The sequence below is a fragment of the Pezoporus flaviventris genome, unplaced genomic scaffold (assembly GCF_033815535.1).
Source record: "Pezoporus flaviventris isolate CSIRO_AGI_PZ_B2104156 unplaced genomic scaffold, CSIRO_AGI_Pfla_v1 ptg000002l, whole genome shotgun sequence".
NCBI lineage: Eukaryota > Metazoa > Chordata > Aves > Psittaciformes > Psittacidae > Pezoporus > Pezoporus flaviventris.
Genome location: NW_026892550.1, coordinates 43615008 through 43633642, shown reverse-complemented (window position 1 = coordinate 43633642; position 18635 = coordinate 43615008). Strand labels below are relative to the sequence as shown.

Sequence of the window (18635 nt, the reverse complement as noted above, 5' to 3'; positions counted from 1 at the left end):
AGTTACGCTTCCATTTCTGCTGTTCTCAGTCAGAACCAGGATCTAAAAGCCCCTTTCCTTTGACCTGAGATTAAACCACAAGATTTTCTGTTTGTGCTTCATTTTTTCTGTATGTTTTCATGCCCCTGAAACAGTCACCCAAGTTTCTGTAGAAGCTGGACAAGTCCAGTGGTTCCTCTGAATCTGACAGATACACTTGACAAAACACACGCTTCCTTTGTTGCTGAACTGTGTATTCCTGTGGGAGTGCAGAGAATGATCTGTCACCTGAAGAACTGGTGGCCACAAGAGCATTCTTCCATTAGACTGATTTAGAAACTCAGAGAAGCTACCAACTTCGAGGGGGATGTGGGAGCTGCAACATGTGCTTCTCAGCAACAAGGCATTGCCTCTTTTCCTCTGCTGAAGCATTTACATATCTGAAAAGCAACCCTGGAACCTGTTTCCCCACAGTCCTAACTTTTCACTCATCACCTGATAAACCTCTTAAAGGAAGAGAAATAAAATACAAACTACTTTTGAAGAGCCATCAGTGACTGAGCACTACTACTGCATGTTCAGAAGAAGTAACATCCCCAGACAGTTTGGGGATGCATGTGTAATGCTTGTGGGAGGTCTGATGCTTCTTACAGGTTAAAAACGTAAGATGGTGTGAACTCAAACAGGCTGGGAAGCAGCGTCACACCCGAGCACGATTGTTATGGCAACTCTACAGTCAGAACTGCAGTTTTAAGGTGCGCACCCAGGGCCCTGTTCTACCACTGCTGCTCACGTTTAGAAATGCTTTACCCCACAGTGCATCTGACCGGAACAGCAGCAGTTGTTTGTGTGATCTGGTACCATTCAGGAGTAGTAAGGAAGCAAACTAGAACCCCTAATGCTTTAATACTGTGGATAAAAAGTACGTGTGTGTTCCTGTTAAGATCAGATGGTCTGCTCTGCCTACATAAATTTCCATTCTCTCATTCCCGTTACCATAGCAAAGTGATACATTTGATCACAGTTTGTAATAGTCTAAGGGTTTATCATTATGTGCCTTTTTAAAAATCTGATTGATTTTATTCCCAGGAATGCTTCAGCCCTCAAAAAAGTCTCTGAGTAAATGGGTATGCTATATTTAGAATGAAACACAAACCTCAACTGAAGAAATGCAAGTCTGGCTACTTCATTAAAACTCATCTTCAGTTCATGTCATTTAAATTAACTAAGCAATATACGAATGCTGATACCACCACTTCTTTGCTGTACAGTGCTTTAACATTAAGAGAGCCATGAATCAGGCTTAGCAATTGGAAAGACAGGATATACGCAAGAATCAGGATCCGGCGATCTCATGTTGCATTTAATTACCTTGTGTATTCTGAGACTTTGCAGGGTTTCTTTCCCAGAGAGAAAGAACGGACCTCGGAGCCATGGTCCAACTTTCTCTTCATCTGTAAGGTGAAGGAAAAGAGTAACAACACAGATTTAGTGACATGACCAGCTTTACTTACAAGTACTTCTGTAAAATTAATCCATTTTTACCTTTTACTTCAATATTGAATTTCAACAAAGTTGACACTCAGAAGATGATTTAAAGCAACATTGTAGTTCCTAACTTCAACAGTATTTGATACATCTTCTATATAGTGCATGTATATGTTATTGCTGGTTTAGTGTCCAAAATCTATTGGAATTACATTTATATCCAAATTTCAAATGTGAGAAAGTGTGCAGAACTCTGCGTTGGTTTATTTACTAAGCTGTTCTCTCTCTGTTCTCCTGGGAAGGGATGGAAAGAACTAAACCAAACCTCTCCATTGTGTTCATGTTCATCGCTAAGTCTCTCATGGAAATGGTTAAATTTTAGGCAGCCTGTCTGCATTATAAACCAAATATTCATTTTGGGGCCTGAAACAAACAAACAAAAAAAATCAAATCCATTTTTTTCTCTTGTCTCTCTTAAAGTTGTATCTTCAAAACATTTCTAAACCTGCCTGATGGATTAACCCACATTTCTACAAGAAGGGTAAGAATGAAACCCCCTGCGCCTCGGTCCTGAATGTCACCCGCAATTAGATCTGATCAAACCGAAATAATGAGCAGGGCAGCTGCTAAAAGGGAAAGCCAGTCTGCAAAAATTACCGAAGAGACGGAGAGCAGTGAAAGCCGCATTTATCCAGTCAGACACATAAAGATTACTTTCTACATATTTGGGTAATCTTTAACCACAGGCTCTTGGACTCGGCGAGACATACGTGTGCCAAATGCGATTCCTGAGGGTTTGTTGGTTTTCTTTTTTTAAGATGTGTGATACGACAAAACACTTCAGCCAGGAGAAGAATGCCTGCTGCTGTTTACAACTGTGAGCTGCAGAATACATGAAGCACTCGTATGACAATTCAGACTTTAGTTTGACCGTTTGCTCCTTTTCCGAAATCTCATCTTTAAGACACAGTTTAAAAGTTGGCATTTGATTTGATCTTTTTTAATGCTCTGTTATACCATAGCTCTTTAACCATTTACTGTACCAACCTACCTACCTAAAAACAAACCACCAAAACCCCAACAGGATTAGCTAAAGCTCATGGTCCATATACTTCTGTTGTGATTCTTTTCTTTTACTTTTAAAACCCCTTTATGGTTTTGCCGAGAAACAGACACTGAAGATCTCGTGTTTCGCCTCATTACCGATTACAAAGGAAAGCTAACTACGAGTAACTGGTCTCATTTTTACCGTAGCAGCTACAAGGCAGCCAGAGGAGCTTGCCTTGCGGCTGTGTGGGCTTGCCCATGCCTCGCATGGGACACTCCACAGCATTTCACCGGAGCAGCATTCAGCCAGAACCGCCCTGAGCGCTGCTGAACCACCACCAACCTCACCCTCCCAGCTTCCCACGCCCCATGAAGATCAGCTCCCGGTGCTTCCCCAGGAAAACCAGATGTGAGCATCCCTGAAAAATAATTGGATATCATCTTTCATCGCTGGGCTAAGCAAGTGAGCCACCAAAATTACTGGGAGCATAAATATGATGTGTGAGCATTAATTTCAGATTTCGTGATAGACTTCTCAGAGAGGATTTTTCTTGTTCAATGGAAATACTTATTTCCAGCCTGCCTTCCTGAGAGGTTATCCTCATCATATCCCTGTTCTGCTTCTCACAAGAGGGAGATGCGGTTTCCCAAAAGCACACCTTAAAATAAGAAGTACGAAGCCTGCAGCAAGCAGAGTGAGCAGCTGTAGGGATTTACTCTTGTGCGGTAGCAGAATAAACAATATGCAGTTTCCTATTCTACTGCCTAACAATGATTTCACCTTTTCAGTTGGTTTGGGGTTTTTTTCAGGTATTTCAGGGAACTTTCTCATGAGATCCACTGCACCGCCAGACTTCCAGCATCTCAGACCGTGCTAAGTAAATACACTGTCAAAAATGCCGTTTACCACACGAAGAAGATAAAACTTTCTCTACAGCAGAGATGTCTGGTGACAAGATTTAGACATTGCTCGGGTGTCTGCGGAACCGAAAAACAGAAACCGCCGAGCAAACACCCCCGTCACTATTTAATCTGTCTCTGGGAAACACCGCTCCTTCAGACAGCGTTTATTTATCCAAATAAGCGAGACTGCAGCATATCAAAAAAATACTGAGAGGGGCAGCGAACTGTATTCCGTATTCCGCATCGCCACCCGCCGCCGAGCGCTGGCAGCTCTCCCCGGCCGCACACCGCAGCCTCAGCCCCGCGCCTGCCGCACGTCTCCGCCGGCGCGGAGTGGCACCGCGGGAGATGCGCGCCCCCCGCAGCCCCCGCCTCTCTCTCCCTCCCTGTCTGCTTCCCTGCTTCCGCGGGCGCGGAGCCGGGGCGGATGGGCGGGCAGCCACTCACTTTGTAGAAGATCATCTTGAGGGTGCCGTAGAAGCCCATGGTGTCGGCGCGCTTCCCCTTGCGCGGCTGCGGTGCACCGCGGGCCCGGCGGCCGGGCAGGCGCTGGCAGTACAGCCCCTTCTCCGGCAGGTAGGTCACCGCCTCCCGCGCCGACATGCTCGGGCACGGCGGGCGGCGGCGGCGCGGCGCGGCGCGGCGCGGCTCGGCCCGGCTCTGCTCGGCCCTGCCCTGCCTGCGCCGTGCGGAGCCCGGCTCCCCCTGCCCGCCCGTCCTCCCTCCCTCCCTCGCTGCCCGCCCCCCTCCCTCCTCCCGCCCCCCGTCCGTCCCTCCTTCCCTCCCCTCCCGCCTCCCTCCGCAGCGGCGGCGCGGCACTGCGGGCTGCGCGGCCGGGAGGGAGCCGCGGGCCCCGGCGGCGGCTGCTGCCGCCCCACCCCGGGGAACGGGTTGGTGAGGATGCGGGGGGGGGGGGAAATAAAAATAGCGCTCAGTGAGTTGGGGTTACCCTTCCCTCCCTTTATCCCCCCCCCCCGGTTTTTTTTCCCTGTCGGAGATCGGGACCTGCCCCTACCCCTCGCGCTATTCCCCCGGTGCCGCACACGCTTCACGCTTTTCCAAGCGGGAGCAAAACAAGCTCATTTCCACTAATTATAATTATACCATCGCCCTCAGCGTGCCTGGCTGGACTCGTACGTGAATGCGTTCCGTGGACGGACGCAAATCAGTCCTTCAAAAGTGCGGTTCATGTTAGAATAATTTGAAGTAACAGTTTCACCAGGGGAGGGTGTGTGTAGGGGGGGAGATGCCGAAATACCCTCTGTTGGCTAGACAATGGCATAAACGGAGCTGGAGGACCGCAGAGTCCAACAATTATATAATACGCATTAAAAGACTAAAGGCACAGCAAAGCGGCGGTGGAGCGGGTTCCCCTCGGGTTTCCCAGGCAGGGAGGCAGGCAGGGTGCCTGCCTTCCCTCCCCTTCCCTTCCCCTCCTCTCCCCGCGCACCTGGAGCCGGCTGCGCGCACACTGGCTCCCCTCTCCGTTAAAGCCAACCCACCGGCGACACCAAGCCATTTTAGCTCGGGTCTTCAAATCCCGTGAAGGGTTCTCACCTGTGCTTCGGTGCAAGCATAAGGAAAGCCTCGGGTAATTACTTGCTAAAGGAACGGTCCTTTTTCGGTCTCCTACTCTGTGCGCATCAACTAATCCGTTCAATTCACCCTTACGGTTTGATTCAAGGGCACTCTGGTTCCTGACATATGGTTGGGCTCTCAGACAGATACCTGCAATCAGCACAGCAGCCTGACAGTTTGTTTGGTTTTTTTTTAACTCAAGGGGACTCCAGTTTCTGCAAATTTCCTCGTTTTGTATTTCTTTTTCCCTTCGACAAAGTTTTGAGCCTTTAAGCCCAAGTGAGGCGCAGAGCATACCCATACTCAGCACATGATGTGGAGGTGCCACGTTCCCCACTGATTTTCCCCACCGATGTGCTCAGCAGAAGCAAACACGTAGTCAGTTCCTGTCAACCTGAGGGGAAACCATCTTTATCACCTAGAGCATTACAACAAAAGTAGGAAAAAGAACACACATCTAAAGGAGTGGAATTACTTTGTGTAAAACCTGTCAGCTTCCCATTTGTACTTAAAAAGCTCAACTCATATGTATTATTACTTTATAATAGCTAAGCATGCCCCGTGTTACCACACTCAGGTAAAGCAAAATCACCACCCCCATAGCACACAAGATCTGCTTAAATATGGTTTTACAGATCTCCCTCCAACACTGAGTGCTCATAGTCTCTCTTGTCTCCCAGTGAAAATGGTTCTGCCCGTCAAATCTTGGCATTTATGCCATTACCCATTAAACTGCAGTGCTGTATATTTTATGAGAACAAAATGGTCTTGGGTTGACTTCATACCTCAGATATGAACAGAGCTTGCACATCCCTGGAGACTATTACTGTCTTCCTTTGCTAACGCATCACATGCAAAAGGGAAGGAAAAAACCTACATGGGCTGCATATACACATTAAATAATCACAGGAAGGAAATTAATACGCAAATCATCAGAAAGAATTGAACATTACTGCTGGGGGGATTTCAAAATACTTCATACACATGCATGCATAATGCAATGTAATGTTCACAGTTCTCTCTGCCCCTTCACCAGTCTGTGAATGCACTCAGTGCAGAGAGGTAACACCCTTCCTCCAGCACCACAGTGGGCACTGGCAGGAAATCCTCAGGGATCATCCTCTCCCCAGCCAAAAGGCAAGTGGAACCTGACAGCATAGAGAGATTTAGCTTTTGAACAAAATGTGCTTTGGTGTAAGCAGTCAATGAGTTGAATAATAATTAGAAATTACTGTTTTCCTCTCTTTCAGAGTACTACTGTTGCCGATCCCTTCTCTTTTGATAATGATTGGCAGATATTCTCTCATGGTAGAAAAACACTGACTTAACTGTTAATCTCTTTGCCTCAGTCAGGACCCATGTAGTAACCCAAACAATCATTAGCTACTAGGAGAAAACTTGGTATATCAGGTGCTTATTTGGCACAAAAGGTTTTGGGGTTTACCTTATTTTAGAAACAGATACCACAGACAGATTTTGACATTTGAATGGTGACCATCTTTTATCTAGCAGTCTGCCTTTCTCACAGCAAGAGACAAACATTCCATACGGATACAGATATGGCTCTCACTTAGTATTTTTCCTCTATCGTGGTACCACTTTTGATTCTCTACAAAGAAGCATCCCCTCTACCTCAAACTAAGTTTGGTAGTATCTGGGTAGTTGCAAGACCACTCTAGTTGGGTGTCTGCTCTTCCCCAGAATGCCTAACCACAGCTTGGGCCCTCCACAGTTGATGGAGTGGAACCTGCTCCAGTAGAGGCTGAGGGCACCTACTGTTAGGTTACTGTTACTGTCTAGAAAGGGCTTTCTCTCTTTCTCCTTTCATTTTCAGGACTTCTCTGTCCTCAGACAAGTTGTGTCATGAATACACCAAACACTCAACTGTAAGAAATGACTTAAGTAGCGGGGAACTGATGAACGTGGGAAGACTGAGAACCTTTACCCTGTGCCTTCCAGGAAAATACAATGGTGGGGGAATAAGACCCCAACCCCTCAGATGCTTTTGAGGTCCTCACAGCAAGTAGCAGAGATGATCATTTACATCACTACTGACATTTGCAACAATCCTTATTGCAGTAACTTAGTATGGTTTAAGAATACTTAATGGTATGAAGTAAATCAAGGTACACTGAGGAAGGCTACAGTTGATAACACCATGTCAAGAGAAAGAAAAAAAAAATATCAAAAGTTGCTGTATTTCTTTCCCTATTTGATACATTCAACTTCAAAGGTTGGTTTTATTTTGTTTAAGCTGAAGATGATTTTTCAAGTTTCTCAAACCATAACCAGCATAAAATGCGTGACATTTACAAAAACGCCTGCACCAAAATGACACACTTTCCAGTGGACAGGAGTCCAATCCTATTTCCCGACAGTTCTGCCAGCTCTTAATTAAAAAAAATTCACACCATCCAATTCTTATCCTGTTGGCACCATTTCTAGCACCTTTACCAGTTTGTCATGTGGCCTGCTGTAATTAAGACCGTCTATTACTTCTAATGAAAGACTAGAATGAATTACAGAAATCACCCGCAGAGCTGTATAATCCCCAGAAGAACAGAGATTACAGTGCAGCAGACCAAAAAAACAACATTTTTCTTGGTTTTTTTTTAGTTGGAGAAACATTTTTTGAGTTGAGAGACCACAGGATGGTCTGGCCGTGGTAATGGCCAGTCAGCATTCTGGAAGTACACTGGTGGTTAAACCATAGAATGCAAAAAACCATATTTGGCATTTCACATACACATATGTGTGTTAGGAGCATAATGTGTGCAGGAGGAACTGTGGAGCAATATGGTTTGGTATCTCCATTAATATTGGTAAATGCATCATTCACGACAGTGCCAGAAGGGATTCTGTGTACTCTGCACATTTAGCAGACGTTTAGCAGACTGACTCCTTTAGAAACATTTCAGAGGGATTTTTGTGTGTTGTCTAATAGGATTGCATTTTTTCCCACCAGGGAAACCAAACATTGTAATCAAGTGGGGCCAAATCCTTAGCTGTGCAAGCCTTACCCTGGAGAGGGTGAAGATGACCAGAGAAGGATAGTCACACTTCTGTTTCCCTTTCTGAAAATTAGACCCACTTAGGTTTTGAACACTTCCCTTCTGCTTGGTAATCTAGTTTGGGCAGCTGCAGCAGCCAGCGCTTTGTCTTCTACATTTGACCTCTTCATCCAACCACATACGCCATTTAATTTGCCAAATGCTTCCATTCAAGCAAGAATCTGGGCCCACAGAGAGGTACTTCTGCCATCTGCTTTAGACATTTAACTACAGCTTAGCTTAGCACACCTACATTTAAAAGCCTAAGTTCCTCATTCAGTCGATGAGAAAGGCAGATGCTACAGCCTAACTTGTATAGAAAGTCTTAGAAGAGGAGAAAAAAACGCCGTACGATAGCAAGTGCTAAACATGTTCCAGAGTAATGCAGGGCAGGCCTTTCTGCTACAAAAGGGAACCACTATTATTGTCAGATCTTTCTCTTTCTTTCTGAATGGATGATAAAATGAAATCAGTGACCCACTGGGATCTTAGAAATATCATGTTCTCATGGTTTCCCCTGGTTCAGCTTGGGCTAGGCACTGACGTTAAGGCTATTTTATCACACCGGTGTAACTGTGTTTGTGCAGAACATAGAATTAGTACTGATGTAACAGAACAGATTGGAAGAAATGAATTTAAGTGCACCAGTTTGTGACCATCAGCTGCTATGTTCTGCATATGAAGGAAGATCTACTCTTTGGAAGCAGTTTAGATGGAGGAATTTCTACTGAATTGGCTTACAATGCCTGCAGCAGGCTTACAAAGGACCACTCCAGCATGTTTCCCTCAACATTGTTACAGAAAGAAATACAGGCTTATGATCTTGTGCAGTACAAGTCAAACACAATCCTGCACATTACAGTGTACACTGATCAGCAACTTCCTGATCAGTGACACATTTTTGCAGTATTGATAAACTTAAGGTTTGAGATGCAGCAGGGAAAGCCACAGGAACTATTATGGAAGGAAGGACACACTGGCACTACAATAAATTGGAATAAGTCTTCTAAAGCTTACCTGAGTGGAGAATAAGTGCTACAAAGCATGATAGGTATTACTGCATTGTTTTATTAATTGCATAATGCTTCTTGGCAAAGCATTTGAAGACTGCTTTCAAACTGGAATTTACCGCACATTACTATTATTTCCATGCAAAGTAAGGTAATGTAGTTAAACAATATTCTAAATACCCCTAAGATTTGCTTTTGCAAGGAAGGTGATGGCATAGATAGCAACTGAAAAATCAGATTAATATTTCTTAATAAAGCCTGATTTTATTAGAATAGTATGAAATCTGATTACAAACACTGTTTTTAAAGTTATATATCTGCAGCAGAGATTTACATTAAACAACTTCCTTTAAAAAAAAATTAAGTTTTAAAATATATTAAAAGTGTGCTAGCTAATGGCTGCAAAAATTGGTTTGAAAAGGATTTATACATGAAGTGTATGTTACAGACTTCAGCACTCGATATTAAGAATAAGCTTCAAATTGTTTTAAGAGCAGGGAGATTGCAAAGACAGGCTTAATATAATATGGCATCACCATGTCTCCTGCAGAGCAGAACTCCCCTCTGAAGGTCATACTTCCTGTCCTGTTTGTTGGTTGCCTGTAGTTGGGCACAGAACTTGCAACATATGCTTTGATGCGTAGGCTATTTTGAAGTACAGCCAAAGCTGTCACAGACCCGTTTATATGATGAGGACAGTTCCACACAGTTTCTTGGTGGCAACACCAGCTTAAAGATGTCCCAGTCTCACCTGCTCATTCCCAGCCCTGAATGGCTCTTGCCCTTATTTCTACAGGAACAAACTTCCATAGAAATGCTCTGTGAGCCAGATTCATTAAGTGAGGTGAGGAGAAATGGTTTTAAGTTTTTCCCTTTGGGTTATTTTTTTTTAGAACCAGTTAGTGGTTTAATTTTCCACCATGCCATCACAAACAACTGAGCCAGAAGCAAATGAGCAATTCACAGGCAGGGCACCAACTTCCTGGGCCAGCTACACCACTGAGAAAGAGGTATGAAGAGCTGTGACCTTAGCGTCCCATGCAGAGAGCATAAGCCTATTATTTACACCTAGAGGCATCATTCTCTCCACTACAGTTTGATGTGCATTTAAGTCAGCACAACTACAGGGTGGGGGGCACGGAATAGACAGTCCCTGCACCTGTGGCTGCCCTTGGCCATTCATTTCTATGACTATGTCACCTTCTCAGGTGTGCCACCACAGCCTTCACTGTATGGCCGTGTGGTCAACCAGGGCTGGCAATGGACTTTTTCACCAGGCTATTTGTCAGCTACTTCAGATTCCCCATCTCACCCACTGAAGAGCCATGTAGATGTCCATGCCGGCATAGCAAGAGGTACAGCCTGCTTGCCTTTTTAACCTCCTCAAGCCCCCAGAAGAGCTACCTTGACTGCTTGCCAAACTACAGCCTCAGTTGAAATGGCAAGGAAGTGGGGTTTAGGCTTTGTCCTCCCAGCCTTCGGGGCTGTACTACTACCACAGAGAGACTTATTTGCATTGACAAACATACTTAAGTCTCTGTCAAATGGAAATGGATGCTCAAATATTGAAGTTTTACCATAAAACAAGCACAACAAGGTGAACCACAGGCAGGGGGTATAATGTCAACCTCCCTTAAACATGTCATGTTTAAACTCCAGGGAGCTTGTCTCATTAGAACTGTATATTATTTCACTGAAAAAAAAAAACAACCTAAACACAATCAAAAATATTTTCTTCCCAAAGCATTTTTTTTCCTTGTTAAAGAAAATTGAAAATAAAAATATTAGTGGAGCTAGGCTTCACGTTGCTTTTAATTCCCTGTGACAGTAACCACATGCAAACTTCCTACAGAGAAATCCTGTATGGTTTGTTTTAAAACTAGCAATGTTATCATATAATAAACATTTTTCATAATGCAAATTCATAAGGAGCAGAGTTAAGGTTGCTAATGCAACCCGCACTTTCATGTACTTGACCATTTTCTATGCAACAGGAACATTACGAGTTGCATTTTGTTTTGTTTCTCCTCAGTATTGTTAGATTATTCATTTTTCAAAGGAAGACAGTGGTATTACATATAATGCATCTTGCAAAACACTCACTAATGGCAGCAGATCTTCATAAGGACTGCATCTCCATTCATTGTGCTCCCATTAAAGTTAACTGTAATCTATTTATTATATCATTAAACTTAATATATTGTAAGATGAATTCTATTTATAGATGCAGTAATGGCTGTGCTAATCACTCAAGTTCACATTGAACAGGGCTGTGCTTCTGAGACACAGCAGCAGTTGCTTCAGACACCAAAGCACCTTCCCAAGTTTCCCTGAAGAGATGACCTTGCATGCTGCATCCTGCACAAGCCCAAGTGATGCTGTGCAGGTGGCTGTGGCCAGCCAGCCTAGTGTCACCCTGCCCCATGAACAGCTCCTCCAACCTGCTGGCACCCACCCATGCTCTGTGGAGGCAGGTGGCACCATGCATCCCAGCCGGGTTCCTCCCTTGGTCAGCTCTTCTGGATATCCTTACACGCCACTGAAGCCAAGAGCAGGGGCTGCTGCACCAGCAGCCAAATGCCACTTGGGCACAGAGTATTCAGTGTGGGACAATACAAAGATAGCAGTCCACACCTTACTCTTTAGGTGCTTACATGTTGCTTTCTAAAATACCACCCCAGGCTCCATTTTTAGTAATTTTATCTTATATTCCTATTATAGTAACTTCACAGATCCTGCTTGTGATATAGTCCATAAAGTCAGAAAACCAGGCACTTGAGACTCTCATTAAATCCTGCCATAGCAGCACAAAGCACAAGCCCTTCTGACCAACGGTTATTGACCACAACATCAAAAAAAAAAAGAAACAAAACCAAACCCAAGCCTAATAGGGATCAGTTCTTTTTTACAGTATTTCAACCATAAAGCTGAGTTGGTTTCGTTTATATTGACATGAATGTTTCCAAATTGGTGAAGCGTGCATTTCTGCCTTTGAACACCAGTGGTCAAACTGTTTTCACTTAAATATAAGCACGTTGGGAAATCACCTTTGTACAGAAAAAGAAAAGTCTATTTGGACTTGGAAGGCTTTCTAAAACATCCATCCTTCGCACTGAATACAAATAGAGCACTGGTACCTACTGCCTGTTTTCTGTCAAGTTTTCCATTTTTACTTTCTTTGGAGACAGTTTAATTTTGATTGCCAAGAGAAGTGCTTACTTATCTGGCATAGTCTACAGAAATCTATTTACAAAATAGCTGTTGTCCCTCACTTGTGGTATATGAGAATGATAAGGGGGTTAGTGGTGAGCCTTTAGGCTACAGACAGAAGAATTCCTGGAATTATAGACTATACCAGAAGGAATTAGGAACAATATGAAGAAAAAAACCTATTAAAAATGTCAAATCTCTTTCCCCACCTGCGTTACCTAAGGAGAGTATTAAAGGTTACAAACCCAAGCATTCAAAGGAGTTTGAAATGACAGGTGTAAGATGCTTTTGCTCCTGAAAAGCTGCTTACTAAGACAGCCCTGTGCATGGTGCATACTAAATAAGAGACAGATTCTGTGGGAAAAAGAGTGTCTGAGGTTGTCATTTAAGATACATCTTTACCCGTTTGTGCACATGCATCAAGTTTGCAAAGGCAAACCTGTGAACATTTTAGGCATGGCATCCTGGCAGAATTTTATAATGTCAAGGGAATTTAGTTCCAACCCCCTCTCCATCATCTGGCAACACAGTGACTCCCTGTTCAGCATGCCAGTGGCATGCTACAGCCTAAACCCCCGCTGCTGCAGGTAACCAGTGGTGAGGAATACAGCAGGATGCCATCCTTGGTGCAACAGCACTAGAAAATGAAACAGGATGTTCTGTTGAATGTGCATCAATCTCCTGGGCTCCCCCCATCACTTCCTTATTCCTCACTTCTCTGTAATCACCAGCTGCAGGGTCCTCCACTCCTCTGGCCCCTGCTCCCTGTATCAATCTCCTGGCCCAGCAATTCTCCATTTAGTTTCCTCCCTCCTGTCCTCTCCACGGCATCTCAGTCTAACAAGACTTACTGTCCCACCTTTCCTTCTCCATCCTCTTCCATGTTTTCTCCTTCCCTTGAATACAGGGGAAGCCATTTTCTATACTATGTCCAAGCATCAGCGGGGGGGAGGGGCATGTGTCTGGACTGCAGGACGTAGAGAATGTTTAGCTTTTCTCCTCCCACACCAGGCCACATCTGCAGCGCAGCTGGAAGCAGCCAATATGGGGAAGATGCAGCTCTGCCAACATTGCCTTTGGCTACAGCGTGCTCCAATGCAGGTCAGTCTGCTCAGCACCTGGTGGGACACATTCTTCACTGCCCCAAGTGTTTCTGGTACACACAAGTAGTCATTTTTCCATGACACACACACTGCCCTACTGGTAAGTGACAGCAGTGGTTATAAAGGGGACAATGACACATTATACCTGCTTGATCCAGCTTCCTTTTCTCACCACAACCCATGCCTAGAGTAGAGCACAAAGAAGGGGATTTACTCATGTTCCACAAATCCTCATGACTTACTGCCATGACAACTCTACCCTCTCCAGAGGCCTGGGAGAGCCGCATGAGCTGGTTTCTCCTGAAAACATTCTTTCCGCCACACGGGAATTGATGCCAAACCTTTGCACAGCAGAAAGGAATGCTAGGCATGCCAGGGTCATGCCGGATGCTTTGAAGCCTTGCTAACCCACTGTCATTAACCTTATGCTGTGCAATTTCATGTCAAAAGGGGCTATAGGCAGAGCAAGCAGGTCAGTAAACCTGCCCCATCTAAACAAAACTCTTCCCTGAACAGGTGCTTCCAGCCTAGAAACCATACAACAGCTTGCCTGCCTCTACGAGAAACACAGCACTGCATAATTTAGGGTAAGTAGTCCCTCATCCAAATTGCAAATCCATTTTTTCACACTGAATATAGCATCATTTAGGTAAGATTAGGGATAAATACCTCTAATACATTCAAGCCCAGAACAGACATTTCTAACAGAGATCTCCCCTCGAATGCAAAAAAGTATGAAATAAGGTGGCACATTTCATAGTGTGTCAGAGAGATTTTCAAACACAGTGCTACCTGTATGAAACCTAAACACTAGTAAAAAAGGAAATGGCCATACATATCCACTGCTGTGTCTAAGCTTCTTTTTGGAAAGCATTTTATTCAGTAAAATCTTATGCTCCTTTTATCAAAGTGTAATATTTATAATTGAATTAAAAGATTACAAGTCAAAAAAACCCATTTCTACCCTCAAGGAAACCTGCATAGTGCAACCTTGACATAACCTCAGTCATCACGTATTATAACCATTTCTGCAAAACTTCTGTCAACTTGCCAGTTCAGTGTGAGGCAACTGATGTGCTCCTTAAGCCAATCCATTTGCTGTGGGATAAAGAGCAAGTCAGTTATCTAAATTCCTGGCTTTTGAAACTCATAATTTCATTATTTATAGACAGGATGGAGTGAATTAGAGATTTCAGAAATTTTTGGCTTGCTGTTCAATTCACTTGTAACCACAAAATTAGATGGCAACCATGGTTCTAAAGTCTGTACCGTTATGGAGACTCTTAGTATTTCAGAAATCCAATTACTGAAGGAAGCGTAGCCCATCTAATGTTACTGCTTTAGCAAAAAAATGAAAGAATGTCTAGGAATAGTCCAAGTCACCAATGTGGTTGGCTGTATAAGGACATAACTTAAACTATTTTAATACCCCAGAAAGATGCCAAACTATTATTTGACATTAGCACATGAGAAGAGGGATTAAAGATGCTGCAATAAAGCCTGTGCAAATATATGTCCTAATTCCTATTCCTTCTCTTTCACTGAAAGCAACTGCTAAAGCATGTTATAACATTGCTAAAGTGATGCCAGTGATGTTCTGACAAATCTCTAGGGTTGTTTTTTTGCCCACTTTCCTTTTATTATCATATTCCATCTCTAATATTCAATCAGTGCCAAACCAGTTTATGTATGCCAATCTTTCTCACAGAAATGGAAAAAGGAATACTGCTATACATCATAGGCCTGCTGATGCGACAGGGAGAGACTGAATGAAGTGGGAAAGGGAAGCGCGAGGGAGGAGTACAAGAGCACCAGTCTGCAGTCTGGTATTTAGAAGTCGTAGTTTTCCAAGCAGAAAGTTGGCAAAAATCGAAGTGCAGACTACCATTAGGTTCCTTGTACTTTAACGTTCAACACAAGCTTTGCCTATTGTGTGGTCTCTTCCCTTTAGTCTAATTCCATAAGCAGAACAAACTAGTGCCTTGAAAACTGGCCAGATCTGAACAATCCCCATTTTACTATCTACCTCCAACAAAATGTGCTATAAGCCACTGACCAGATCATCTGCTTATCCACCAAAATTTCAACCTCTATGCAGTTATTTAAATCCAGTCCCAGTTCTTCACTGAATTCCCCCTTGGGACAAACTGGAAAATGTTCATTTTTGTCCCTTGTTTAATCATAGACAACGTTTAGGAATATTTGATTATAAAGAAAATACTGGGAACAGCTCATTTGCTGCTTGTATAAATATATTTCCTCATTAAAATTTGATTAGAACAGTCTTAATGGAATACTACTACCTCATTCATGCTTTTGAATAAAATGATTTAAATTGGCAAGAACTAAGTTTAAATACACTTCTTCCCAGTTAACTGTCGACAGCAATTCTGCAGCCTGCAGGGACAGGTATGACTCATGCCTACCCTGTTCTTCAAAAACTGTTTTAAAATGCGGATTTTTTTTCCACTGGTTTATTGTGCTTTCCAAGTAACTGCAAACTGAAAGGGACTAAAATTAGAAGGCAGACCACTATCACCAGAGGGATTAGAAACTCCTAGGCTATGTCAATTCAAAAAGCTGAACTGGTTGACCAATACGAGGGTTTCCTTTATGTTGGTTACTACTAGATATCTGGCAAGCTTCATTCAAAGTTATTTGAAATCGCTGTGTTTAGGAACAGGGGGTGGTCTCTGGATCTGCATGCAACATTACACTGAGCAATCCTCTTCTTCTCTGGTACGCAAGGCTAAAGAAAATGAAGGTGTTCACGCTAGCGTGATTACGTCAGCATGAGAATGTACCTGGTCACGAGTCATCTGGCAAGTTTGGGGTTATTTTTAACCACAACTGCAGCAACAGTCTTTTCATGTGCCTTATGAAAAGTATGCTAATGTTTACTGATTCTAATTAACACAAAGTAAGGCAGCTTTTTGGTAGAAAGCTAATTTAAGGAGGAATCCAGTAGCCTCAAGTTTATACTGAGCAGTCAACCTGCCACAGAAAATACTGAAGATACCAACCTCCCCTGTAATTCAGGGCATCATGTTAGGTACGAGAGACTACTGGGTCAAAAGCTGAAACAATGAGATATATTTCAGCTTAAGATCGGGATGTCAGTCTCCTTATCAGCACAATCCTTCAAAGAATCCTCTGAAATCCTGTTTCTTTTAGACACACAAGCCTCAAATCTGTGGCAAGATGTGTGGGCTACTCAGTAGTGAAGAGCACACTAGGTGCTCTCAGAGTAGTATCTCATTAACCAGACACTATGAATGCACTTTATGCTTCTTTATGCAAAATACAGAGGGGGAAAAAACGCTAAGTACTTAATTTGCCATATCACTGAGGAAAGTTAAATGTTTCTCAGCAGGTGAGGATACCAAGAAGCAGGAACATTTACACTAACTGGGATTCGTTCACTTTCCCATTCATGATAACTAGTTACAGTACTGTATTACATGCATCTAGTTTAAGAATGATATTTTTTCCCTTTTACAGAAGGTAGACAGCTGGCTGTACTGTGTTGCACTCCAAAAAGAGCTAGAGAAATGCGAATAGTGAGCTGAGTTAGCTGTACACAGACTAAATGTGAGAAAGAGAAAAGAGGAAGACTCAGCCAAAGCCTGCATTGATCTAAAGCATGGGTCAACAGTTCCAAGACATGAAAAATCCAATTCATTTCCCATTTCCAAGCTCCAGGGGACATCTATTACAATCTAAAAGGTATCTGTTTTGAGGAGCTGTGATCCTAAAGCTGTTCTCTAAGCAGAGGCAATGTACACCAAGGTTAAAGAGATAGTTGTAGCAAAAGAAATCTCAGAAGAGAAGAAAAAAAAAAGCCAGAAAAACAAATCATAATGCCCCCTCCACCTCCACAAAACCTGTACTTTGCTGTTGCAACAGGAAGTGGAGCTCTAACTTAGAAGTTTAGCAGATGCCCAAGTATGAAAATGGGAGTACCAGGCTGAAGAGCAGTCAAAGACTGAGAATAACCAGCAGGCTGAATCCAATCCTCTTTATCTTTTTGAAGACTATTTTTTTTATCTACATCTGGCAGTTAGTGTTTCTTTAGGTTTTTTTATCTACCTAAACATGCAAATAAGTAAGCAAAGTGTCTTCAGCTCCAGAGGAGAATTTGTGCTCAAGGACATGTTATACCTACAGAGATCTCAATGAGTGGTTCGAATACTTTCTCTGCTGAGGTACTGTCAGACTTGGCACTTGATAAAACAGAATGGATAACTGGTCTCCAGACAAGACCCCACCATGTAACCAGCTAGCTGATGGTGTCAAGAAGTTTTCTGAGGGTAGGTTGAAATTAGATGGACAAAGGCTGCTGCAGTTATCATTCCGCTGGGCTTCTCTCATGTATCATGTACTCTCTAACCTCAGTTTGAACAGCAACACCTATATCTGAACAAGTCCCGTCCTGCCCAACAGAAACCTCGGCCTGAAAGAAATTATCAACTGATTCCTTCCAGACAACACAAGAATTTCAGGAATGCAAATTAACCACTCTATGCCCCCGACAGGTCTTTCTAAGCCTTTATCCAGTTCTTCTGGCTTTTCATCTCCCCAAAATAAAACCACAGTTCCACACTCTGGAAGAGCACACGGCCAAGAAAAAATTTCCCAATGCTCAGATGTCAAGTCCCCTTCCCCCCAGCATTAGTGTCTTCAAAATGTTTTTAAATGAAAGGGAAAAGAGGAGCAGCTTGCAGTACTTTCCATATAATGCAATTATACAACCTTTTATCTGTGTGGATGCCAGCACAGAATTGCATTATTCCTTTCAAGCCCTTTGGGAATGAGGTGAGAATATTATCTTGATCTGCATTAAACCAGTAACAGTATTGAGCATATTTGCTTCTTCATGTTAAACTAATTTTAAGGAGCTCCTAATACATTTGTTAGCACTTTTTGGGAGTGATCTTGAAGCTGGAAAGGAAGAGAACAGATAACTCAATGAGCATAATAACGGCTTGTCAAATAACATCACTATTCCTTGTAATAAGATCACCCTTTCAAAGCAAGAACTACTGAGAGATATGGTAGAGACCCCAGCTCAGTGGGACCCAGTGGAGGAAGGGGCCCACAAGCTTAGGGCTTAACTAACCTAAAAGAGGAAAAGACTGAAAACCTGGCTACAAATCAGACTGTCAACTTGCCATTTCCACCTTTTGGTTGCAAAGAAACCCTGAGGCAACTGCTGGGAACAGCAAGTTTACAAGTGCACGCTTGCTGTACCAATGCTCCTGCACGGA

The 18635-nt window shown here is 43.3% G+C and overlaps 1 protein-coding gene and 1 long non-coding RNA gene across 6 annotated transcripts in view; one reads left to right on the top strand and one right to left on the bottom strand.

Annotated features, from left to right (window-relative positions):
- Nucleotides 1-18635, bottom strand: part of FBXW7 (F-box and WD repeat domain containing 7) — a 173881-nt gene that overhangs the window by 30179 nt on the left and 125067 nt on the right. For 4 of the 5 annotated variants that reach the window (XM_061476562.1, XM_061476554.1, XM_061476572.1 and 1 more), the window contains one exon: nt 1351-1433. In XM_061476562.1, coding sequence (XP_061332546.1) covers nt 1351-1433 — 83 coding nt within the window. Of the gene's footprint in view, nt 1-1350; nt 1434-3864; nt 4134-18635 lie in introns of those variants that run through there. The other variant, XM_061476580.1, reaches the window with a different exon arrangement.
- Nucleotides 3882-17057, top strand: LOC133281267 (uncharacterized). The gene is made up of 3 exons (XR_009747444.1): nt 3882-3993; nt 13885-13955; nt 16870-17057. It is a non-coding gene; the product is annotated as an uncharacterized LOC133281267 (long non-coding RNA).